General features: G+C 40.5%; 1 protein-coding gene across 9 annotated transcripts in view; it reads right to left on the minus strand.

The window, feature by feature from the left end:
• Snap91 (synaptosome associated protein 91) overlaps positions 1 to 26,526 on the minus strand; it is a 113,915-nt gene that overhangs the window by 18,771 nt on the left and 68,618 nt on the right. For 7 of the 9 annotated variants that reach the window (XM_031346228.1, XM_031346231.1, XM_031346233.1 and 4 more), the window contains 11 exons: positions 23,553 to 23,580; positions 20,517 to 20,626; positions 18,341 to 18,453; positions 12,677 to 12,691; positions 12,387 to 12,548; positions 7,232 to 7,339; positions 6,343 to 6,621; positions 6,051 to 6,128; positions 5,817 to 5,888; positions 5,351 to 5,434; positions 3,929 to 4,012 (listed from right to left, as the gene is read on the minus strand). In XM_031346228.1, coding sequence (XP_031202088.1) covers positions 3,929 to 4,012; positions 5,351 to 5,434; positions 5,817 to 5,888; positions 6,051 to 6,128; positions 6,343 to 6,621; positions 7,232 to 7,339; positions 12,387 to 12,548; positions 12,677 to 12,691; positions 18,341 to 18,453; positions 20,517 to 20,626; positions 23,553 to 23,580 — 1,133 coding nt within the window. The remainder of the gene's footprint in view (positions 1 to 3,928; positions 4,013 to 5,350; positions 5,435 to 5,816; positions 5,889 to 6,050; positions 6,129 to 6,342; positions 6,622 to 7,231; positions 7,340 to 12,386; positions 12,549 to 12,676; positions 12,692 to 18,340; positions 18,454 to 20,516; positions 20,627 to 23,552; positions 23,581 to 26,526) is intronic. The other 2 variants (XM_031346235.1, XM_031346237.1) reach the window with 1 other exon arrangement.

Genomic DNA, 26,526 nt, shown 5'->3' on the forward strand with positions numbered 1-26,526 from the left:
TCACAGCAGTCTTCAGTCACGTGTGGCCCAGGGCCATGTCTGATAGATACCATATAAAATATACATGAATTTATCTTATCCTCAGAACAGTCTGATGATGAGTCCAATTCATATACATGAATTTATTTTATCCTCACAACAGACAAATGAGAAAGCTTGAAGTCAGAGCCATTATCCTGGCTCCAGACTTCTCTTCAGTTTCACGATACTAGATGCACCAAGCAATTAAGATGATTGCTTAAATCAGCAGTTCTCAACCTTGGGTATGACCCCTTTGGCAAACCTCTATCTCCAAAAATATTTACATTGTGATAACAGTAGCAAAATTATGGTTATGAAATAGCAATGAAAATAATTTTATGGTTGGGTCATTGCAACCTGAGGAACTGTATTACAGGGTTGTAGTGCTAGGAAGGTTGAGCCACTGAAAAAGATAGAAGATGAAGATTAAGGTGTGTCATCAGTATACGGTGTTGCAATTGATTAGGATTTGACAGGTCTGGATCTGAATTTGAGTGCAACATAACTGCCTTTTATACAACAATTTAAAAGAAATTACCCTTTTCGTTTAATCTTTTGCTTTCTGGTTTTAGAATACACATGAATTTTCAGTAACACTTTCTTTTTGTTTTTAAAGTTACTCTTAACAGTTGGCTTAAAATATTTAAAAATAATTTCAGAATTTTGCTCTACCACCTATTTATTGCCTTTCATGTATATGTAAACATGTTCCTTCAAAGAGATGGTACAATGCCTGCCTACCAGCTACCAAGAAAGAAGCTATGAGTTTGGTCCCCAAGACCACACAAAAAGAAACGCAAAGAAGAAATCTTAGTTGTCTGAGGTAACGTGTCTCCCTCCAGTGACCAGCATTCCTTCTGCGAAGTCTAATCTGACTATAATGGTTATCTCTGTATTATTTCTTTTTTTTATCCTTTATAAAATAGTTTTATTATAATCATGACTAGAAAATTCTTCACACAATGCCAACTTTTTTGTGGTTCTGACCCTAATATTAATATGGTCATAATTGTGGGTGTGTATCTTTTACTAGACTTATTTATGTCTTGACTATGAAGCCCTGGAAGCCTTCAAGGCAAACAGGCTGGCCTCAAAGTTGGCGACTTCTGTGGTTCGGCTTCCTGAACACATACATTGCTGGCAGGCTCCACCTCATTTACTTATCTTTTAAATGTTCTTTATTTATATAGGTGGTAGGCATAGTGGCTATGTTTCTATACAAACATATACATAAGTCAATGCAAAGTGCTAAGCTCTGCAAACAGCCATAATGCCATGTCCCAATATTTGTTCTGTTTTATATACATTAAACAAAGATAATTGGGTAATATAAACTCAGATAAACTGTTAGCTAAATTGTAGATATGCTGTTGACTTGTAGAGGACTGGAAACAATCACAAGATACAATTATATTGATATTCTATAACATTTTTAAAAACTAGAAATGTGATTTCCCAGTGTTGTCATAGTTAGGCAATCATAAGAAATGCCTTTCTGTAATTAAAACAGAGAAATGCTGGTCTCTCAAATAAAACTTCAGAAACATTTAAAATGTAATTTAAATGTTCTTATATCAGGATATCTGGTGAAGTGTTGTCCATGCTAAGACAATCAGATCTCCTATGACCAAAGTAATTTACAGGAAATGTTTTGATGTAAAGTAGACCGTAATACCTATGCAAACTTGTCTGCACTGAACATTAATTTATTTAAGTAGGAGGCCAAGAGAAACACATAATTTCACATGTAATTTTCCCTGCCAGAGTCATCAGAAAAGGCGGGTGAAGGAGGAGTAGACTCAACCATCTGTGTTTAAAAATGCACAGACATTGGAACGTTTGTCACTAATCTCTTTTCTAGATTGCACAGGTCAACTGATCAATTTAAGCTTTTTTGTGTGAGAGACATGTGAGCCTTTTGGGAACTCTGTCACTGAGATCCTTTAATCTCCAGGGATGGTAGAGATCCTGTGGCATCCCTAGGACTCTGCTGACTTGGAATGCTTGCTTTTCCCTAAGATCCCTGGCTTTTGCTCCAGCTCCTAATGTTCTAGGCTCTTTTAGAAACAGTGTCTCTAAAAGCTCTGGAGGACTCAGTGAGGTACCATGGACTAATAACACTAGAACACATAGTGTGGCCTTGTGGCCAGCCTCCTGCTTAGTGGATCTGAACAGTTCTGTGACCAGTACGGTCTATGGCAGACCAGCTGATATCTAAGAAAGATTTCTTAGAGTTCTTCAGGTAGCCAGCACAACTGATTTTAACCATAACTCCAGAGCCAAAGATGTATAATTAATCATCTCATTTAAAAACCAGTGGGATCATTTTCACCAAGGAACCTGGAAACTATGCTATTTCTGTGGCCTGTTAAAATCTTACTGAAGATTTTAGAAATCTGAGTTGAATGTATTGGTTTAATAAGAGATTGAAAGCATCTAGCCAAGTTGAAGCTGCTGTGAAATGCATCTAGGCTGAAAGGAAAGCCAGGCAACCTGGCAGGCCTTGTCTCAAGTCAGCAGTGGTGGGTTGTGTGAGGTGTGTGCCTCATGCTACATTTTAGCTTCTGGAAGACAAAGCAACATCAAAGTGGGGTTCTGGTTCATCACAGCAGTCACTGTGACAAGAGTTGGCAAATAGGAGTACCTGACTGGATCAAGGAGCCAGAGGGCATATAAAAGAAATGAAAGAGCTACCCTCGCTGGAGAAACTGAAGCCACCAGGCAGAATTACTGATAGAAAGAAAGTGGGGGTGCCTGTACTTCCTCCTGTTCCTGGAGGAAACATGTGACCACAAGGGAACTTTCCTACAGCATCAGTGATGGGGGTGTGGAGGGGGCTCTTAGGCTCTCCCATCACAAGTCTGAGAACACTGGCACGTTCCCCGGCCTACTCCACTCGGTAAAGTGATCCTGTTTTACACTGCTCTTAGGTTGTAAACTATGGGTACACTTGATCAAAACCAGTTACTCTTTAAGGACCACATGGCTGTTGGGGTATTTATACTGGGAGTTCTAGATCGGAGGTTTCCAGGTGCTCATGAGACTCACACTAATTAACTCCTTGCCACCCCAAGGAACAAAATCCATCCCCTCTAGTGACTAAGGGTACATTAAAAGCTGCACTGAGCATCAAGAGGCCTCTCTGTTAGACTATTGTTGTGCTTCCCTTAAACAAAATCCAAGTGAGGTTAGCATACTCTGAGTTCCTGAGCTAAGCTGGGCCTAAGCCTTCTGCTGGGGTCTTCCAATTGGCCACTTTCTAAGTTTGATGTTGTCTTGACCTCAAGGAAGGCTCATTCTTGGTTTCAACTGTGTTCAAGTCCTCAAACTGTTCTTTTAACCAGTCCCTACTGTCTTAGCAATAAGCAGTGATCCTCATAAACTGTGCCTATCTAGTTACTAGAAAGTTGAGATCACCCTGTGTGTGTTTTCAGATAGAAAAATAATCAGCTTGTCAAAAAGTCCATGATGTATGTCACAACATTTCAATTCAACAGGAAAAATCTATAATGGTTTATTCTATGGTGACTCATGTATTATAAAACCAACTGTCAAATATATTACAGCATAGCTTACTAGAGTCCTTCCAAAATATATGAACAGTCAGTATATGACAGAATTGCTACACAAAACATATTACCTTTTTGACAAATAGAAGCAAACATGCTAATTGAAAATAAGATTGGGAGTATCAATAGGGGTGGCTTATTTACATACAGGTTTAAGACTAATTTAATAAAATCTAGGAAATAATAAACCTTCTATTATTTAATGCTGAATCATCTTCAATTTCATGCCTTGAAGGGAAAATTTAAAAATATTTTGTAATTTATGTAGTATCTATTACTTATAAAACTATATCCAAACTTAACTTTTTACAAAATACCATTTTAATGGAATCAATTACCAGCTAGTAGATCTGCCGATGCTGATGAGCTAGAAACAGCCTGTGGTGCTGGCTGGGTTTCAGAAGCGCTACTTCCAAATGCATCTATCCATTATCCATATGCAGCAAGAAAGTAAGAGGGTCAAATAGTGAGTGACTACGCAATCCAACTGTGTTACATGCAGAGACATGCACATACGTGACATTCTATATGGAGAGCCTGCCTCCTGGGTATGTGAAACGACTAGGTGAACTAAATCGGGCTCTAAGCAGTTTGCTTTATTTTAACCGTCTTAGATAGAGTCTTAATATGTAGCTCCTGTTTACATTGGGAGCCTCCCCAAGAGCAGGGACTGGAGGTGTGTGCCACAATGCTCTCTGCTCTAGAGTTTAATCCTCTCATGAGAGTTCTAGAATGTTTAACAACTAGTGTCTCACTAAATGATTAAAATGTAGACTTTTTTAAATGACTAAATGTTTCAAACTAGAGTCCATCATTTATTAAAAAAACAGGATTGAGATTTTTAGATGAAGGTAAAACAGAATTTCTCACTTCCCATTTAAGCTTCTAAACACTTAATATGCGCAATGCAGCAGCACTCCCTGTACTTACATGTCTGGGTTCAGTGTCTGTGTACCTTCAGCACATCAGCCAACATCTGTGACTTCTTTGTACCCTCATATATGCAGCATGGTATGTGCCAGGATGCATCAGTGACAACAGATAATCCATGTGGGTACAACATGCAAAAATGCTTTAGCCCAAAGACACTCACTTTTATGGATACTTATGATTTAGTTCAGACCTGTCTCTTTCCTGTGAGTTTACTGCTAACAAAGAACTTCAGCTTACAGGTATGCATACAGATAACCAATCGATATAATCAATGTACCTTTCTGTTTTCAAATACTACATAAAGGAAGAAAAAAGAAAACATTTAAATCAGAAAAAAAAATCTCCAAGTTCTCTGTAAACATTTAAAGACACTAAATTCAATGTAAATAAACTCCATGGCATTTGGACGCTGACATCTAACTGGGTTGTTTTCAATTCTGAATTACCTAGTTTATGCTTTATATTGCTTTGAAGGACTTGAGAGTGTTAATGTAGCCAATAGATCAGGATCTCTGAGGAAGCAGTAGAGAGGGACTCTAAACAGGTGATTAAAAACTAGGATGAACAAAGGGCTAAAAACAAGAAGATGTCCCATGGAGAACGCTCTGGCTTCCTTGGACCATGCACTGAAAGTTGTGAGGAGCCATGAGGATGACGGTGACGGTGGCACAGACATGGGAAAGGACTGCACAACTTAGGTTCACACATAAGAAACAAAAGCAACATAAGAGTCAAAAGAAGCAAAATGAATTAGAACGGAAGAGGAGAGTCCACCCAGAACAAAAGATGCCAGACGACACAAGTGCTGAAAGAGGAGAGATACGCACCCCCAAAAATGTCTATGACACCCGAGGACTCCGCCTTTGCAGGAGAGGCAGTGGATGCAGAAGATGGTGCTGCAAACGCGTCCACTGCAGTGAAGAACAGGGGACATGGTGGTCATCCTCAACACAAGGGAACCCAGACCCGGACAATGGCCTCAAGATTTCAGTTACAGAAAGTGAGTGAGAAATCTTAACAGTTAAGAAAGGCAGATGAAAAACTGACTCTTCAACAGTAGAACAGTTAGTAGGAAATGGAATCTCTTTTCTTTGGCAACCTCATATTTGAAATATCAACCTTTACCAGCTGCTGATGGACTAGGGAATGAGATTCTCCTTTTAGGTGAGTTCTGAGTCTTAAAGCATGTAAGATAAACCTATAAGATATTAGATCATCTTTCCCTACCTGAGCTCCTCCACCCATGACCCTATGGAGAGAGCTCTGAGGGCTTGACCCAGGAGAAACACTCACCAGATAAGAGGTCAGCAGTGAGAGAACTCTCAGGCACCGGAGAGGCCCCTCGTGGCGGAGAGGAAAAAGCATCTTCCAGAGGTGAAAGAAACCAAAACCAAGCAGAAGTAAGTATCAGAAAGCAGAAAGCAGAGTCACACGTCTGACAAACGCATTATCACAGCAACTATAAAGGGCTGGACCAAGGACACATCTACACAAACAGAGTTGAAGAAAACCATTGCTTTGCTTTACCTGTGCCAAACAGGTCTATGCTAGGAGCCGCGTCTGGTTTAGGTGCTGCAGCAACTTCAGGAGCAGAATCAAACAAATCTAAGACCAAGAACACACAGGCCTTCACTCAGTCTGAAAATCAAGCCTGTGACAGCATCACTTGACAGAGCATTCACAAGAATGCTGGGTTAAGTAGCAAATGGACTGTAGAGAACCATTTAACTACAGCTTTCATGCATAGGAGTCATGTGTGCATTACAGGACCAGGTTCAAGCCACCAGATGAGAGATATTGAGTAACAGTGACAAATTACCACCAAAGATATCTAGAGCAGGAGGAGCGGCGGCGGCGGTGGTGGTGGCAGCGGCAGCAGCAGAGGTGGTGGCAGTGGTGGTAGCTGCAGCAGAGGCGGTGGTGGTGGCAGCAGTGGCTGCCACAGCCGTGGGAGCAGGTGAAGGAGCAGTTGCAGGAACTGGAGGGGCTGTGCTAGCTGTAGGGGTAACTACAGGAGCGCTGGTCTCAGGCGGCTTCATTGCAAAGAGGTCCAGCTCAGGTACAACCTCTGCGCTACCTTCAGATGGGGCAAAAGGGTCTTTTGGAAAGGAAAGTGGAGACACACACACAGCATCAGTCAGGAAGGAGCAGGAAACAGAATCGTAACTACAGGTAAGAAGACACATCACGCACATTTTCATACTAGCTAGGCCTCAAGGTCACATGGGGTTCACTACTATCTTATTAGCAATTGGGATGTTTTTCTAAAGAAGAAAGAATATACAGTTGGTACTGCAAGTTCAAGCTGAAATAGTTTGTAGGGTGCTGTGAGATCAGCCTATGGTTTTGGTCCAGGGGTCATTATTTTTCATACCCTTACTTAATCTAGGCAATTTGGTAGCTCTGAAAGTTCATTAAAACATGTCAATATATTTGAACTCAATATCATAAAGAATGCTTTACTGGGGGGAAAACATTAAGAGAGCATACTTGCACTAAGAAAAATTGTCAATCTTAGGAATTGCCAATTTTGATAAGTATGCATTTCATTGTCTTAATGTTTTAAGTGTTGGCATTATTTATTCAGTTATGAGGAATGAGTTTACACTAATAAGAAAACAAAGTTAGAAAAACATATGGCCACATCTAACTATGCAGGTTTCACATTAGGACAGGAAAACAACAGACTAGCTCATGTGTAAACCCACCATTTCCTGAGCATGCATCAAGAGCTGCAGCCACTGCGGCTGGGGTAGCTGGTGCGGTGGCCCCTTCGGATGCTGCAGGGGCCTCCCCAGGAGAAGCTGCAAAGGCATCTTGGGTGCAGTTTTAAAAATAACAGAAATTAAAGGAATAAAAAGAGAAGAAAATATAGTAAAAGAACCGAGTTAAGTTGTGAAGGAAGCTCCCTTATACAACACGAATGTCTCATGCACTGTTGGTAATCACAAAATTACTGTTTTGTGCATCTCCCTGTAAGCTAACACATGAATGGTGGTATGCAGATACCACTGAAGGCCATCATGATCCAACAAGATTCTCATTGTATAAGGGCTCTAAAAAGCATGTTTTAGGTTTCATTAGAAATTAATGGATGCAAAAATTAAAACACAAAATAACTTTACTATGTAATTTAAGACATTAAACTTTCATGTCCAGATAACACTTCTTTGCTGCATTTTTCTCTTATACCTCTGACTGGTGGCTTCCAGAAAAATCCAATGACTTCTCTGTATGAAAATAATATTAAATAGACAATGGCTATATAAATAAATACTTAGAATTTAAAATTAGTCTAGTGCAGACAAAAAAAGTCATAATGCTAACCTGAAAGGTTTGGTAAGTGTTCAGAAAAGTCTTCAGTAACCGTGGAAAGACTCGTCAGGTACAAAAGGAGTCAAAGAGATAAACAGCTAACCAAACCAGGGCATGATGCTTAATGTCTTCATCTCTACTTACATTTATTGTTTTCAAATATTATTATATTTTCTAGTTATTTGGAAAGTGATCTATTTCCAACAGATTAAAAATATAATTTCATGTTTTAAGACTACAGGTGGATTGTATACAGAAGGAACCCCATTAACATGCTAGCAGCAGGCTCAGTTCATAAAATACATTTCCAGTGCTAGGGGTAGGACCCAGAGCCTTGCACACTACATCCTAACCCTAAACATACATTGATGGCTGAGGGATGCAAACCCTTCCCAGGGCATACCCACAGCAAACCACATTCATTATGGGGCTTAAGTAGAGTCTTTTGTTGCAAGAATGAAGACAAAGCCTTTGGAGAATGGGATCAACCCCCGTGTTCCTGCTACTCCTTATGTCCAATGGATTTTTACTGGTGTGTCCTAGAGCACTGACCCTCATTCACTAATAGGAATTGGTCAAACATGATTGGCAGAGGGTAGGATGGGAGGCGTCTTCTCACTATTCTGCTATGGTTCAGGGGTCTTTCTTTCCAAGGTTGTATACCTAGAACTGAGACCAGTGGCTCGAGGAGGGGGCGAGGGGGAAGGAAGACATATTTTTGAAAATTATTAAAATTTAACTTCTGTAACTAGTTTAGATGGTACCTTTTATTACTTCCATTCTGTAAGAAGAGAGCCAGAATTAGGAGATTTTCAAGTGTTCTACCCACATAAAAGGATGGGAATCAGCACAGAACTTGATCTAGCCATTCCATAACACACGCACACCGTAAAGCATCTTGCTGCACACGAGAATATATGACACTTACATTTTTCAGTTGAAAAAAATAATGGGTAGTTTGATCAAGGTCATGCAACCCGTAAAAGGCCAAGCTGGGATTTGGTGCATTACTGTCTGCTGGAGCTTTATGCGTTCAACCACTAGACTGAACAGTGACAAACCATGCTCCATCCTCCATACCGCTCACTGCTCCTAGGATGAACGCATTAGTAACAGGCCCCGCAGACCCTTTCAGGTTAGGCTCTTCAGGTTCGGTATTGCTTATGTACAAGTGAAACCTATAGTAACAGCTACCCTGCAGGAGAGATTTCCTTCTATCCCATCAACCGCATGTCTCTTCAAGGCTGCTTTTGTTAGTTATGACTAAACATTAGGAATGCAACTACTGACTCCCATCAAAACTTTTCTTAAAGAGAAGAGCCCTTGCTGCCGTCCACATTACGAACTTCTTAAACTCTGACCAAAATCTTTCCCTAAGACATAAATGTGCAAAAGGCATCCCTCCTGCCCCCCGAGTCTGTCCTCTGCTTCCATCACATGGGTGACAGGAATGGGACTCAGGCCATAGGTTTGGCAGCAAGCATCTTTCCCATGAGCGATCCCACCAGCCCCCAAGTAGGATATTTTAAAAGAGGAATGCTATCACTTATCAGTTATGTGCACCTTATATCGAAACTTAAAGCATAGCATTCTTAGAATTCTGTTCTGTATGACCACAGAGAGCAGGTTCTATTTCTTAAAAGTTTACCTTATAATAAAATTAAAAATAAAAGTAAATAGCGATCAGAAAAGACAATATAGCAACTTAGATGGGCTACTCACAGAGAATAATAAAACATTTCACAGAGCTAACTCTGAATGTTTTTTTCAAATTCTCATTTTAATGTACTAAAAGACAAAGATTTTTAATGCTTCTGATGTTTGTTTTAAACTTTAACATTTAATATTTTATATTCATGAAGTTTCATAGCTGTATTTTTCTGAAATTAAAACTTACTATGCTTATTTCTAGGGAGATCTATATTGCTATAAATATTATATAGAATAAGAATTTTTATATATTTTTTAAGGATTTATTTATTTATTTTATGTATACACTGTAGCTGTACAGATAGTTGTGAGCCTTCATCTGGTTGTTGGGAATCGACCCTGCTTACTCAGTCTCTGCTCAATCCAGCCCAAAGATTTATTTGTTATTATAAATAAGTACACTGTAGCTGTCTTTAGACACACCAGAAGAGGGTGTCAGATCTCATTATGGGTGGTTGTGAGCCACCATGTGGTTGCTGGGATTTGAACTGAGGACCTTTGGAAGAGCAGTCGGTGCTCTTACCCACTGAACCATCTCACCAGCCCTTTATATATATTTATATATATATATTTGAGATGGAGTCTTGCTATGTAGCTCAGGCTGGCCGAGAACTTACTACATAGCTCTGGTTGGCCTCAAATTTGCTCTCCTCCTCCATGAACCTCCTGGGTATGACCAGCATATCTGATGTGAAAATATATTTTAAAGTTATTCAAATCAATGTAGCTGGTACCTTTACTCAAGTTCGAATTCGTATCCCATCTTAGAGATCTAAAATATTTAAAAGTGGCCAACAAAATGGCCACGGAGATTTAAGCTTAAAATTTATTTAAGATAGCCCTAAATGACTTGTTTTAAACAAAACAAAAGAACATGAAACAAATTAGGGAAAAAAAAACCTGCAGACCGTAAAAGAGGCAGCAGGGTACACACACACCCAACTGTGATGGACAGAGCTCTCCCAGCGGTCTGAGGTCAGGAGGCAGTTCACAGAGGTAAGCAGAAAAATAAAGGCCACGATGAGACTTACAGAGGGCTCTGCTTCACTCGTGTCCTTGCTAGAGGACAGAGGGCCATGATGAAAACATGGGGCAGCTGTGACTCTGCAGTGCCCCTTCTTAAGACTGATATCTAAAGGAAACAATAATGTCACCGAGATAGCATTGGCAGAAGTGCAGATTTCTCTACTTGACAGATAGAAACCACAAACAGCATAATGGTTCAAACAGCAATTAAAGAAGCATCCGGGGCTTTATGATTCTGGAATGTTAAGAGGAAAGCGAGGCAGACCTGCCTAATGTCTGAGATGCAACCAAGCTCCTTTTACATGGACTGAAAAAATAAATCTCTAACTAGCGATGGTTACAGAAGCGCTTCAGTACTAAACTGCTGTCTGATCAGTTCAAATTTGCCACTGACCTTGCCTGAGAAACCTTCAGACTCAATGCCAGTGGCAGGGCAAAGAGAGGAAGGTGAAGGAGTTAATTTTAAAAAATTAAGCTATAACTTATTTTTTTTAACCTTGAAAGAAAGCACAACACCGACAAAGGACATTCTGCTTTTGAGAAGTCCCTGCTAGGCAAACCTGAAAGGTCTGGAATTCTCTCTGCTCTTCAAGGAGCAAGTTTCTTTGTGCCGGAGTGAAGACACAGTAAGGTGACAGACAATTTCTTTGGTGAAACGGCAGCAGAAATGCTATATCTAGCTAAGGCTACTTGTCTTGGATAACTGCAGAGCCCAGGGCACTGCACACAGCAGAATGGCATGTAACTGTGGCAGTGCTCATGGCCAGGGGAATGCACTGATTCCACCACTGCCTGCCAAACATCTCCTGGCTTTACCACCACTTGCTTCTTTTAATTTCTTTACAATATTTACAAAATGTCCTGGGAAATATGCTATACAGTAAAGAAGAAACATGAAACTTTAATGAGTCTAACACCCCTAGATGTGTGCACGGGGGTCCAAATACTTCTCTGAGTTTGCATAGTGGCTCCACTCAGATGCAAATATGCGGATGAACTGGCTTCTGACGCTCTTTGTGTCTGAGTGTATTGTGAGGCATAATGATGGGTCTCAGACCTAGCATCTACAAGGAAAGCTTATTTCTGAACAATCCTTTCCAAAACTGATCTGCACCTGTTTTTAATCAGCATGCCAAGTGCCGCTCAGACAGCCTCTCAACGTTCCAAAGTCAAGATGACCCTACCTTTTACTGGAACACTACAATCAGAAGTAGGTATGGCAGTCAACTCTCTGTTGAGCCATCTAAATCCTCTCATCTATATCTCTATATACAAGTATATCTATAGTATATTTCCCAATATCCCTATCTATCTATCTATCATCTATCTATCTATCTATCTATCTATCTATCTATCTATCTATCTATCTATCTATCCAGATACAGGTCTAGATACATTGGTCTAAGTGCTAAGAAATTATTTAAGCTAGGATTGTTCTCTCATGATCTTTAAGTATTCTCTGGGCCAGTTTGAGTCTAGTCCCAGAGCCACACCTAAATGTGTCAGAAGCTGGGGATCACTTACAGAGGCCCTGCAGGGAGGCCATGTGTGGGCCAGAGTCTGTCAGCAACTCAGATCCTGATGTAAAATCCATTGGGCTCAAAGGGCCACAACTTCTGCTCTAGTAGTGCCAAAACTACAGGGAGAGGAGCTGATGAGCTTAGCACTGTCAAGCTTATATGAACCAACACTGGAAAAGTACTTACACTCTGCCATGTTGTTAACATAGTCTAAGGCAATTCAGATGCCTTTGGTCTCAGGTGTGTCAGCCATCTTGAAAGGAAGGAAGGAGTAGTGGCGTGACTGACTAACCTCCAAAGAGATCCACTTCCGTAGTGACAGCCGTCACAGCTGTGGTGGTTGAGGCAGAAGCTGAAGCAGGCTCAGTGGTTGTAGTAGGAGGGGAAGGCTCTGGTGCAAACGGGTCTGAAATCGGTGCTTCAGAGGGAACAGAGGCAAGGGCAGCCAAGGAATCTGTATTTCACCAGAGAAAGAGCAAAAGAGAGAGGAGGAAAGGACAGGAGATAGACCAGACTCCTGAAGGCCACAGGAAGACAGCTGCGGACATCTCTCACAGAAGGTCAAAAACGAGGCTTACTCACCCTCTCCCAAAAGGTCTACCGATGTCCAGGTGGTGGCAGCGTATGAAGAGATAAAGAGTTTCAGCTGAAATATCTGACTGTGTCAGTGTGCAAGCGGGGAAGGGGCAGGCTCACCTGAGCTCTCTGCACTTCCCAGACCGTTTGTAATCAGAGCACAAAGCTTTACCAGCTCTCACCACAGAACTTTCAAGCAGGGGAAGACCCTAGGCAATCTTTAGACCAAGCTATTCGTTTTACAGATGAAAAAACGGGGTGAGGGAGGCCAAGAGTCTCAAATAACTCTGAAAAACCCAATCTATATCCCAAAAGATGGAGCTTTTCACCTTCATTATCCCCAGACTCTGGCCCACATCTGTGGTGGTGACTGATGCCATTCATCTGTAATTAGCAGAATTTCTTTGACTATTCTTTATTTCTTTCCCATCTCCCACTTCTCCATCTTTGAGACTGGATTCCCTATGTAGCCCAGTAAGGCTACATAACTCAGAACCACCCGTCTAGGGGTGGTACTGACCACCGCAGCCTCAATACCAATCATTAATGAGGTTTGTGTCAAGGTGATGGAACCATCACAGCAGATCTTTCTTAATAACAGGGTCCGTGATTAGTCTTGAAACCATGATTTGTAAAGGATTGAGCCACAGACACAAATTAAAGAAAAAGATTCAACTCATTTACAAGAGATACATAATCAAAGGCCTTTTTTTGCATTATAAAAATGGCTAGAAAATATTCACTGCAACAAAAGGATGTTATTTTCATAACAAAGGAGCTGACATTCTTCAGTGACCTACAACTGGATTGTTTCAACTGACTGTGAAGATTAAGTGTGCTCATTTAGTTAAAAGGTTTGCCTATCCCTGGAACACATCAACTGTTCCATAAGGAAAGCTAAGCCTACTTCAAAGCGCCTGTAAACCTTCAGGGTCAGGTGTGAGCCTGTAGCACACAGACTCCACACCCCAGATTTTCTTAACATGGTAGGAAGTAGATCATAAAACCCACTAGCATTATAACTAACAACACACATGGAAAACATTAGTTACCTTATCTCAGAATATTAATTTTCAAAGGCATGTTGGTTATTAATTTTAATTTTAGTAAAACCCTAGCAACAATCTTATATTTCTCAAAACGCAGAAATTTTATCTTAAGTATAAGAAGAAATTGTGTGCTTTTCTAGGTCTTAGATAGGACACTCAAAACCACTCATTTACTTGTGCTTCTAAAACACAGATTTATTATGAATAAATGAAAATATTCTTTCTTTTACGAAGGCAAAGGTAGGATCCAAAACATCTCTGGTCTTTTTTTTGTCAATGGGCTTGTTAAAAACCAATTAAAAGCTAATTTTATATGTAAATTTAAGTTAGATTTATTAAAATACAAATTTACTGAAATTTTATTGTTTTATACTAATATAAAAATCTTAATCATTACAGTGTGTCTCCTGAAATGGAAATGTGTCAATAGCTGTAACCCGACCAAAGGACTCATGGACTTCAACTCTACATATTGAAATCCTTTCACTAAAGGTGAGGGAGGAAACATTCAAACAAGCTTTAATTTAATTTTAATTCTATAATATTCAAAAGCAGATGTGGCTTGGTGCTAGGAAACCAGAGTGGTAAACTGATTTTAATCTTTACTTAGTCAAATGAGGCGCATGCATCTACAAGGAAGCCTCATGCTCAGCTCCAGCAGACTCCAGGAGAAACCCAGGGAAGTGAGGACCACTTTCCCATTTCATTTGAGAAGGTTCTCAAGTCTCAGTTTTCTTAGAAACTGAGATTTAATTATCAGTCCCCCCAAACCCCAGCTCATTAGTATTAACTGCTTTAGTTGTGGGTGTCTGAGAAGCTGTCTAACCAGGCAGGCAGGCCTACTCCAAGGCTTTCCCAGCCGGCTTTGCAATGATTGTGAGGTGAGCCCCACCTACTGGGGAAGGTTAGAAGAAAAAATAAATTGCCTCAAGGTAGTGGTAAAAGTCACCAAATGGTTCTAGTACTAACAAGTGTGAACATCCTATTGAGATCCTGTAGAAACCAGGAAACTAGAAAGAGGCCATTGGGGATACAGTGTAATGTAGGCAATAGAAAGACAGAGGAGGAATACAGAGATGGAAAGCTTTAGGTAGGAGTGAAGTTGGTGGGAGATGAGAGTAGAGGTGGAGGGCTAACCTAAAAAATAAGGGCTATGAGAAAGTCACAGGAAATCTATTATCTTGCAACCAAATTTTTTAAAAAATGTACTTTAGTTTTTAAAAAAAGGAGTTTTAAGAAAAATAGCCTGCTACCACCTAGTGCTGGGGTGGGATGCCCCCTGACAAGTTATTAGTGAAGGAGACCACCAGAGCCCAGGCAAGACGGACTCTGGCTATTCCTCTTGCTTTCCCACCAGTATTAGATAATAAGGTCCCTTCTTATCTAATAAGACACTATATACCTTGGTTGTATGATCTAGAGAAATCAAGCTGGAGTTGAGATGTAAAATCCCTCCCTGCTGGCTAGATTTCATAGTCCTGGAGGGTACTACATCAGTTGCTAGGGGAGAAAAAACAACAGACTTACCCAGGCAATGTGCCAGGCAAGATGTAACACTTGTGCAATGGTAGTAGTATAGTTACAAGGGTAACCAACTGCCTCTGGACTCAAGGCCCGCTCTACAGAAGGTACCTCAGCCTGCTACTGTAAATTTTATAATAATAATAATAATAAAAAAAAACCCACATGCCAGAGAGTATGGGCCTTAGGGGGAAACTGAATACTGTTGTCTAGTTGAATTGCTAGAAGCCAATTACCTTATAAATATTTATGTTTATACCTACAGGCAAATGCTACTATCAGTCTTAATGAGAGAAGCCTCTCTTTCCAGTGAATGGTAGTCAATGCACAAGATTCATGGATATACAAGGTACTGGGAATAAGTAACAGATGAGTGCTTAGTACTTATTCTGTCCCCTGTAAGACTTCAGGAGCACTGTGGGAAAGAGGGTGAAAAGAATGTAAAAGCTAGCAGATAGAGAGAAGGGTTTTGAAAAGCTGTCATCAGGCAGTAGTAAGCCACCACATCCATGAACTCTGCAACAGCTTGTGAATGCCTGCACTGGGTCTGTATAAGATGAAATCTCTCAACAGTGAGGCACTGGAGGAAGGGCTCAGTCACCTTATATCTCAATACTGAACTGTTTGCTACTGATAGATATCAGAGACGGGAAGTCACTGCCTTCAGCAGTGTACCCTCATGTGACCTCACTGGACTCCAATGCATAGTTCTGATCTAAATCACATACAGATGGTGCCAATTAAACTACATGAGTCACAAAGCAAAACCAAAGTGATGAATCTGGGGAAAGGTCTGGTTGGGATACAGAGTCGCCAGTAAGAATGCTGTGCTAGTTAGTGCTTTCATCGCCTTGACACAAACTAGGGCTATTCTGGAAAAGGGAACCTCACTTGAGAAAATGCCTGCATTAGATTGGGCTATAGGCAAGCATATGGACATTTTCTTGGTCAATGATTGACGTGGGAGGGAATATGGTCCTGGCTGGCCTAAGAAAGCATGCGGATCAAGCCAGGAGGCATTGCTCTTCCATGGTTTCCTGCTTCCAGCTTCCCGCCTTGACTTTCCAGAAAGCTGAAGTAAACTCTTTCCTCTCCAAGTTGCTTTTGGCACAGCAATAAAAAGCAAACTAAGACATATGGGGAAGAGGTAAGAGTGAGTTGTGGGGTGGGATATATTATATATTATCAGAATATATTTATACGTGTATGAAATTGTTAAAGAGCAGCAGAATTGATTAAAATATGAACACATTATGACTTAAACACATGACAAAAATAATACATTCATGTAATATCCAAGTCTTTTTATACAACCCAATGAATTTATAACTAAAATCAACACTTAATTATAAACATTCTATTATTAAAGTTTTTATGAATTTCACGGCTGAGAAAATTTGACGTGAGGGCACAGATCTGAAAAGTTATCAAACAGGAACACACAATACATCATGTTTGAAAGGCAAAGAATCATTAATAAAGCAAACTTGAGTATTTAAGAGCTAAAGAAGAGAACAGGTGAGTGCCCCCAGGAAGAAAGGCCTTCTGCAGGCGCTCCAGCAATAGTTTGCTTTCTCAATTGAAAGGCAATAAAGTTAACATTTAAGGAGCAAACGTATTTAAACATTTAACAGCTGTAGCCCTCGCAGCTGACTCTGGAGAGCGTCTACATGGTTACAATGTTCACATTTCTAGCTGTCCGCTTTAGGACTGAGCTACTATCTTTCTTTTACTTTTGTTACCAAACCCCTGAGTAATAAAATGAAACGATTATAAAGACTCAAGGCTAGGCAGACTCAGGAAGGAGTAGACAAGGGCCAGGAGTGGAACCAGGGGCCGTTTCCTGCCTCCAGGCCTGAGTTCTGCCACCTGACCCCAGCATGCTGCCACTGCTCAGACAAACTCCTCCACTGGGACTCTCCACTGTGTAGTCTGGATGGTTAGGATTTCTGGTTATGGGCTTTGCAACAACATGGCGAATACATGGCACCCCTCCTCTCCCCATTCCTAAAGAGAAAGCTCCTAGCCAGGATGTACTTCTGTTATACTAATAAATATGCTTTTAATAAGCTCACCCAGAGACTTTAATTATCTAGGGCAATGTACCTTCATTTGACTATGTTCCTTACTGTTAATTAAGGACACTGAGTCTGAAATATTCTATTAAATTACAGATCTTGTCTCATAGTAGTAGAAATATTTTCTGCCTGGGAGGAAAAGTAACCTAAAGGGCATGGGTTTTCTTGCCTAACTGGATACCAACAGCTTTCTATGGAGCCTAGTCACCTTAGCCTCACATGCCTGTGCCAATTCCTGTCAATTCCGGTTCCTCAAACACCCCAAGCCAGTGCTATAATCTAAGTTTTTCTCTTTTGAATTACTAAGCTTTCCACCATGTTGCTTCCTCAGTTGTGCAATACCTTAAACTCTGAGACTCTGATGGAAGTCTACTATTGTAGAGCATAGCACTCGCAGATGCTGCTGTGTGCCTTGAGAAGAGGAAGAAGTCACTTTAATTTTACTTTGTTGTAAATGTTTTTAGTCAAACGTTGATGAGAAGCTGGTTTGTCTGAGCTTGTGAAGCAATTGGAACTGAAATGCTAGCTGTGTTTTTTTTTCAGCCAACCAGTGTAGAAGAGCCCCTTTCTGATACAAAGGAGGGTAGAGAGTGTATAACAGATTTCGGTTTCATAAAGTCAGATACAATGTGAACAACATTACAACCTAGGCACTACATTTGACTAAACCAAATTCTTAATGTTTCTTAGAGTAACCTGGTAAATTCCTGGAAGGGACTAACCTAAGGTATCCATTTCTAGAAAATAATTACTAAAAGTAAGGTCTTAGAATCACAAAAAATACTTATTTTGTTTCAACTTTAGATTGTATATAGCTATTTGAATTTTTAAACTGTATTATGCGGAATTCTTGTGTCCTTCACGATATGTACTTTGATCAGCTGATGCCATCCTGAGAAATTTTCCCACCAAGTTTCTAATAGCAGTGCTGATGACCAGAACGCACAGACAATAATTACAACCCAAATGAAAACAGCCACAGAAAATGCCCCACAGTCCACAGGCCTGTCAGGCTCACTCACCTCCCCACGCAGTGGCGCCCCCAGTAGGCGGCGGTACGGGTGCTGCTGCCCCAGCAGCCGCTCCAGAGAAGTCTGGCTGAAGATCAAGGAGATCGCTTGATGGCTTGGCAGAGCTGGAAGGAAAGCAGGCTTCACCATCAGACTCTGAAGTATTATAACGCAAGGGGTTTTACAACAAAGACGTGCGCAGAAAATATCAAAGATTTGTGTGGTATACACCAAGGCTTGGAGTCACTGTGAAGGACTAGATGGCTGGCCTTTGAGGGGCAGGTGGTCTCTGTCACTCCTCAACTCTGCCATTATAGCAGAGGTAAGACACTGACAACACAGAAGGTAGAAACAAATCATCACACTCTGTCTCGATAAAACTTTATTTACAAAAATAGGTGATGAGCTGGATAAAATCCCACAGGACACCAAAACCAAACAAACCAAACCAAACCAAACCAAAACACCCATAACCACAAGGGTATTTATTTTATTTTGTTTTTTTCAAGACAGGATTTCTCTGTGTAGCCCTGGCTGTCCTGGAATTCACTCTGTAGACCAGACTGGCCTCAAATTCAGAAATCCGCCTGCCTCTGCCTCCCAAGTGCTGAGATTAAAGGCGTGCGCCACCACTGCCCCACAAGGGTATAATATTTTTTAATAAAAAAAAACAACTGTCCTAAGAATTCACAAAGCAAATAATATTAAAATGAATAAAATAATTAATTAATTTTTTTCCCAAACCAGCTGATAATACAACAAGTTTGCCTCTTGGCAGGCTCACCTTCCAAATAAGCCTAAATTTTACTGTTTAAAGCATGAGCTCAAAATGCTGAGTGTCCTGGAATCTTATTCACAGTACAACCGTTCAGGCTTATCCCATTGTTCTGTCACCAGGACCTTTATTGTAATGAGCTCTCCTATGATTCCTAGCTACACTTAGGTCTGAGGAGTACTGACCACAAGCTCTCTAGCCCTCAGAGGCTCAGGCTCCCCATCTGACATCAGGCTTCCTTTTTATCCTTTTTATACACGGTGGAAGGCTAAGCAATATTTTATTGAAGAAAGCAGTCTGTTGCTTCCAAAGGCCTGAGGGCTTTGCTTCAGTAATAGACGTAAACACAGTTAGACTAAATAACAGAAAGGGGAAATGTATTTATTACTAAGAGCTTAATCAGGGGCATATGTGGATCCAGGGTTTGACCCTAGCACCACACAAATGAAAACATTATAAATAAGAAGAGCTTAATCAAAATTTTCCTAAGAAATAATTTATTTTGGTGTGTCAGCAGAAAGCACTTGGTTTTGCTAACACATAAGCAGCAGAAACAAGCATGTTTAGCACACAGTAAACACGGGAGTGATATGTATATTCATAACGGCTTAAAACTGAAACCTCTAAAAAACATGAAGCCTTTGAATAGACTGCATTCATAAAAGAGTCCCAGACACCCCAAAATGAGGCTAGAATCTCTCATGGGGAAAGAAAGATCTGACCCAAAAACATTATTTGTAGAAGCCTCTCTGGGTTGGAGACTCGTTTTAGGGAGTTGTGAGATCTCAGTCATTCCTGTTTTCCCTGTTACCGGGCAGACGGGTGTATCAGAGTTGGTGAAGAGCATTCCACTGGGCTCTTCCTATTCCCTTCACAGAGTTCATTCCATGACCAACCAACCAGCCTATAGATGTAAGGTGTACTTAACTGTCAGAGTTTTATCACAGCCCAGTCTGGTCCTAACTTATTATAGAGTCCAGACTGGCTCTGAACTCAAGAGCTTCCTAACTCAGATTTCTGTGTGCTAGGACTACAGGCTTCTGCCTCCTACCTGTTAACAATTTTGCAGCAGTCTGAAACACCTTTTAAGTTTCTCACAGGAAGAATAGATTTTATTAGATATTTTGCATATCATCGAACCCAAAAAGGACCTGCAGTATATGAGTCTTTCTTTTGGATGTTTCCCTAAATTTACAAGTCACAGCATAGGTCGCCCGAAGGATTTAAGAGATACAAGCTCAGTTAAGAGCCCCAAAGAACTCACTTTACACTGCAAAAATAACCCCAAGTCACATAGTATCAGGACTGGACTTCATTTGATGAAATTGTTTGGCATCAGTATAGTACATAAGAATACAACAAGAAGCAATTCAGAATACTAATGAGAAGTTGGCTACATACTCCTTAACTGACCTGACTGGCGCAGCCGCAGATGCTGTTGCAAATATGTCAACTGGCGGGGACGTGTCGATAGTTTTAGCTGGTGTAGAATTAGGAGATGTAACAGTTGTGGCTGGAGAAGACTGAAAGTGAAGATCACAACACAGGCACATCAAAAATGCATCTAGATCTCACTGAGCAGCAGGGCTTTGGTCTGTAGACCCATGACCCTACAAACATTTATTCTGCAACTCCTCATAGGAGGAAAAGCTCAAGAGAAGTTGAAATCAAGAACTATAACAATCACTATGTACCCCAAGCTTGATCAGTTAAATGTAACTTATATACATTTTTGCTAAAATATGCGGTCTAACAAAGTGACTCCTAGTAGTACATTTAAAAATAAAGCCAAACATATTTCCTAAACTTAAAATTATTAGGACACTAGGTTTCAAAAAGGATCAATGGTGACAACTGCTATAAAACCATTATTTTTTTCCTTCTCAACCTAAATATATTTCATATCTTCTCAGAAAACTTCAACATCTAGGCATTTAACTTAAATATTTCATAGCTGGCAGGGAGTAATTCACAAGTAATATTCAAGTCACTGCAATCTGAGGATATGACTATATTTTATTACACTGTGAAATAAAGATTTTAAAATCTTAACCTTTGGGCTGAGAAGATGGTTCAATTGGTAAAGTTCTTGTTATGCAAACACAGGGACCTGACTTCTGTCCTCAAACACCTATATTCAAAGCCAGGTGTTATAGTAGGTGTGAAACCCCAGCACTGGTGGTTCGGGGCAGAGATAGGTGGAACCCTGAATACCACTGACCAGCCGGTTTAGCCATGTCCGAGAGATTTTTATCTTGGAAAGGTAAAGTGGACCTAGAATGAAAAAGTCACCTAATATCAAACCTAGCATGCACGCATGCATGCACGCACACACGCACGCAAAAATATCTTGTTTCCTATAATTTTTAAAGAGGTATTAATAGTTTATGTGTTAGGAAATTAAGATTCTGTGGTCACTACCACTATTCTAATTCTACTTTATCTGGTGTATTTAACTTTCCAGGAAATAAAATGTATCTGCCAGTAGATTCAAATACAACGGATTTAAAGTCTAAAGATCATTTTAAAACAAAGGATTGATAAGAAAGTTATGGGAAACTCTGCCATTGCAAGAATGCCCAGGATTCACTCATGCTACAAAATACCTAATGCCATCAAAGCTCAATTGATTATGTAGCTGCCAAGTGTTGAGCATTATGGAGAGAGAAACATAGGCACAGTATGGCTACTGATGCTAGGAAAATCACAAATAAATCCTCCCTCTGTGACAAAATGGTAAAGGCTTCCCAGTGGAGCACAACAGGGAATCAGAAAACAGTAGCTATACAGCCAAGAATATTCCATCGTTTTCCATGCTTTAAAAAAAAAAGACTTCAGTTTTTAAGAAAGATTTGTAAATAGACTTAGAAGTTTATTTACATAAATAAAGTAACAGGGAGCACATAAAGACACCAGATATACCACCAGTATTAATGCAGACATGAAGGTGGGCCTAAAACAAATGCCTTGTACCAAGAGCTTCTAATGTAACGGGAGACCTCAAAAACAAACAGCAGCGACAAACGGAGACTGTCCTATAGGAAGCCCTGAGTCGGCCACGCTAAGGAGTCACGAGCTGGAAAATTTCACACAGGCAACATGGTTTTAATGGTTTGTCTCTGCATCAGAAAAATCGAAAAGATTTCTGCTTATTTTTTTTTTCAGGCCTTGTGAGAACTTAAACAGCCAGCCACTGGCAGAGCACATAGTATTTGGGAATCACGGTCACAATGACATCCCCGAGAGTCTGTAATGGCAGCAATTACATAGTGAAAATCTGTCAAAGAAAAGCACACCCATTACGCCTCTGCCTACAAAACGCAGCCTATAAAACGCAGCGGCAGATGTGAAGTGCAGGCTGTGAGAGCTCATGCCCTCCTCAGGGGAAGCCGTAATCCTGCCCTTTCATTGGCTCAGAGAGAGATGGCTGAAGGAATTACTAAGAGTGCTTCAGCAGGCATGCCTGGGGCAAAGGAACCTAATAACATTTTCTCCCTGTATAATTAAAATGCACACAGCACCCTGTGCAGACCTATATCACAAAATCATAATATGTGAAGAGAGTTTTTAATTATCAAACATTATACAGATATATGTATGTTTTCAGCTGTCAGAAAAATCTCATCTGTTTAAGAACTGGGGTTCTAAGAGAAAGCCAAATCACATATAAAAATAACTTAATCTTTTCTCAAAAATGTAAATCAAGTGATCCATCTGCGTTACTCTTAGATGCATACCTTAAGCAAATTGAAGGTGGAGTCTCAAGCAGATATTTCTTTTTTACTCATACTTTTAAAAGTTATTTATTTTTATTTGTATGTGTGTTCCTGACTGTCTGAAAGTACCATGTGCATGCAGTGGCTACAGAGGCCAGAGGGGGGCGTCAAATCCCCGAATTATAAGAGGATGTGAGCCGCTCTATGCAGTATGGGTGTTGGAAACTGAACCTGGGTCTTCTGCAAAAGCAACAATTGCTCTTAATCACTGATATATCTCTCCAGTCTTCAGTCAGACACTTCACAGTATAGTTATGTCAGTACTGTTTATCATATTGACAATCTGGAAGTCACTTAAATACTCCTTGGAGGAAAAATGAACAAACCGGTGGTGTGTGCACGCATGTGTATAAAAGACTGTTATTCAACCTTAAAAGAAAATCCTGGCTTCTGAAGCTAAGACTGAGCCCCCAAGACATTAAGACATTAAGTAAAACAAATAACTTATGAAAGGACAGACTGTCTGGATCTACTCGGATGAGGTATCCAGTTTATAGATGGAGAAAGAATGGTGGTTTCCAGGGACCGAGGTCAGGAGGTGTGGGCATTACTGTTTCATGACTCTGGACTTTTTCATTTCTGGAAGATGAGAAAAGTCCTGAGAGTGTGTTACAATGACTGCTGTATCGCAGTATAAATACACAGAGAATACTTGAGAAACAAATTGGCTTACCTTACTTAATGGAGAGGGAGCACCAGATCTAAAGAAAATACAGGAAAATAATATGTGAATGTGCCTGACTTCATCCGGCATTAGATTATTTTCACAGAGCTCGTGATAGCAACAGAGGAGCTTAGAACGCTTGTCTACTGCTCAGCGATGTCTTTTCCCCAATATTTCCACTGACTTACAATCTCTTAGCGGACAGTCTTAAATTCAAAAGTATCTTCTCTTGAGTCATTTTTATTGCTTATGTCCACCAAAAGACACAGTTCAAATTTCAATTTCTAAAACTTACCCAAAGTTTATGAATAGGCACACTACATAAGTTGAGACCTGTTTGTTATTTCAAAAGCTAGGAAGCTCAAAAACAGAATCATACATTGCAGTTCACTTAGTTTCAACTGTTATGCAATAAAAGAAGGAGCTCTAGAGAAAAATGGACACGATCCCTGTGAGCCGCGTGAATGAGCCAAGCCCAATACGCGCAACCACACACCTGCTTGTGTGCTATTTTCATGCATGTAATGGAAACGCTCTAGAGAAACGTGTTCCCGTGTTTTTGTCGTAACCTGTGGGAGTTTGGAGAAGAGCAATGCCAGTGCTTAGTTCTGATTAAGGAACTCAACAGTCTCTACAGTTAGCACTGATTCTAGCACATGCTGCAGACAGCCACATGTGTGAAACATCTGCCTGCGCGACTGCGACTCACACTTTCCTAACCTGGGAGAGCATAAAATGAACAATAAGACAAAATGAAGCAAACATACTCTAACGGTAGTGGTAGTCAGGTCAGCGGTAAGGATGGCTGTCCCTCAGCTCGGAGCAAATACCAAGGTTAGCAGCTGGGATTTTGTCCAATACTATGCGAATTTCATCTATTCACAGATACCATATGCCAGCTTCTCCTACGGGATGCAAGCCCGTAACTTCCCATTTCAAAGACTCTGCTAACATGAAGTGATTCTGGTTTTGCATCTACAGAAAGGGATTTAAGAACCAAAGAATCTAGAACACCATAAGGTTGAGGTCTCATGCATTTTTGGATATTTCCCCCCACTTACATCATTTCCTTCATCCTTACAGAAAGGGAAGGAAATTAAATATATGAAAAAATTAAATAAAAAGGAAAAAAATTAAAACCTAAAAAAAATAAAAACAATGTTTACTTGGCAGAAACAAAGAAACACCCTTTTTTTCTCTCAGTCAAGTATCATGAGCCAATTCTTTAAAGTACTGAAGAAAAAAAGAAAGAAAGAAAAAGGCAACTGAAATATTTGCCAGCCAACACATAGATACTGGCAACAGCTTCCTACCTCACAGCAAGTTCAACATAAACTGACAGAATACTGCCCTCTGCTGTTAAATAACTCCGTTTCAAGCTGTGTGAAAGAAAATCCTAATTGGTACCATCAATCATCCTTTACATTTAAATCCCACAAGGCACTCTTCCTAGTGATGCCTGGAGTGACCCCATGGATTAAACAGACAAGCAGAGAACGGGCTGTCTCTCCTGAGCTGATAGGACACCAGCTGTATTATACACTCCAACTAAGCTGATAGGACACCAGCTATATTATACACTCCAACTATCTCTCTTTACCCATCAACATCACTGGGTGCTAAGTTCTTTGAGGTGAAAGAACACCTCCTGCTGTCTTATTACCTGAGCATGTTATACAGCATCTGACATTAGGGGGTTATCAATTTAAAAGTTTAAGAATGTATTTGTTTACTTATTCTAAAGTCACCAGTGAGCCAAAGTCTTAAGAAATTGTCTTGGCCTAATGAGATAGCTCAGTGGATTAGTGGAACTAAGCTGGCAACATGAGTGGACCTCTGTCCCCATTGACTCTATCTGGCCTTTACCTGACATATGTTCACAGGTATTTCTATGGGGCCATTAATCACTGATTAAAATCTGCTCCAAAACTGTCTGGAACCCAGAGCTTGTCTCTGGTCCACATTCAACCCTGCCCTGAAAAAGCACACATGGGACCGCACGTTAGTTCTTTCCCACAGGTCATAAATTGCTGCTCCTTGAGTATTTCTTGCTCGATATTCCATCCTACATATTTGCCACTGACACTTTATGAGAAAAATGCTACTACATTTTGCGTATAGGCAAGGGCATTTACTGCAGACCAATACTCATTTATAATTTCCTGTATAGTGTCCTGGTTGGATTTTTTGTTGACTTGACACAAGATGGAATTATCTCAGAAAAGGTAGCTCAATCGTGAACATGCCTCATGCATGCAGAGCATTCTCTTGATTAACAGTTGATGTGGGAGGGCCCAGTCTAGCATGGGTGGGGCCAACCCTGAGCAGGTGGCCCTGGATGGTATAAGGTAGAAGCAGTCTGAGCAGGTAAGCAGTGCTCTTCCCTGTCCTCTGCTTTCGTTCCTGCCCTGCTTGATTTCTTGCCATGACTTCCCTCACGGATTGACCGTCATCTGTGAGGTGAAATACACTTTTCCTCCCTAAGCTGCACTGCTTGTGTAGTTATCACTGCAATGGAAACATAACCAGGCCTTACAAAAGTCTATAACATCAAGGTGGGAAAACTAATGCAGTACTGGCAATTTGAAATGAGAAGGAATATTATCCATATTGTAATCTAAGCAAACACTCCAAAACGCTTCATACCGGCCTACTGGCTGCTTCCATGAACATGGCAGTTGCCAACGTTTCTTTTAAAGATGGAAAAAATTAAGCTATCAAAAGAGGAAATTAGACACCCGGGGTTTCCTACATGCCCAGCTCAACACTTAGTATACCACATGGAGAATAACATTAATTTCACTCTTAGAATCTACAAAGGTGTGTCAAACAGTACCGCACTCACTCAATGCACACCAGTGGATGGGAAGTACTAGAAGCAAATGGCATTCGTGTCTCCCTTAGCGGCCTATTTGTTTTGTGCTGTGTTTTAAGCCAGGGTTTCTGTGCAGTCCAGGAACTTACTCTGCAGACCATGTTGGAG

The sequence above is a fragment of the Mastomys coucha genome, unplaced genomic scaffold, assembly GCF_008632895.1.
Source record: "Mastomys coucha isolate ucsf_1 unplaced genomic scaffold, UCSF_Mcou_1 pScaffold23, whole genome shotgun sequence".
Taxonomy (NCBI): Eukaryota; Metazoa; Chordata; class Mammalia; order Rodentia; family Muridae; genus Mastomys; species Mastomys coucha.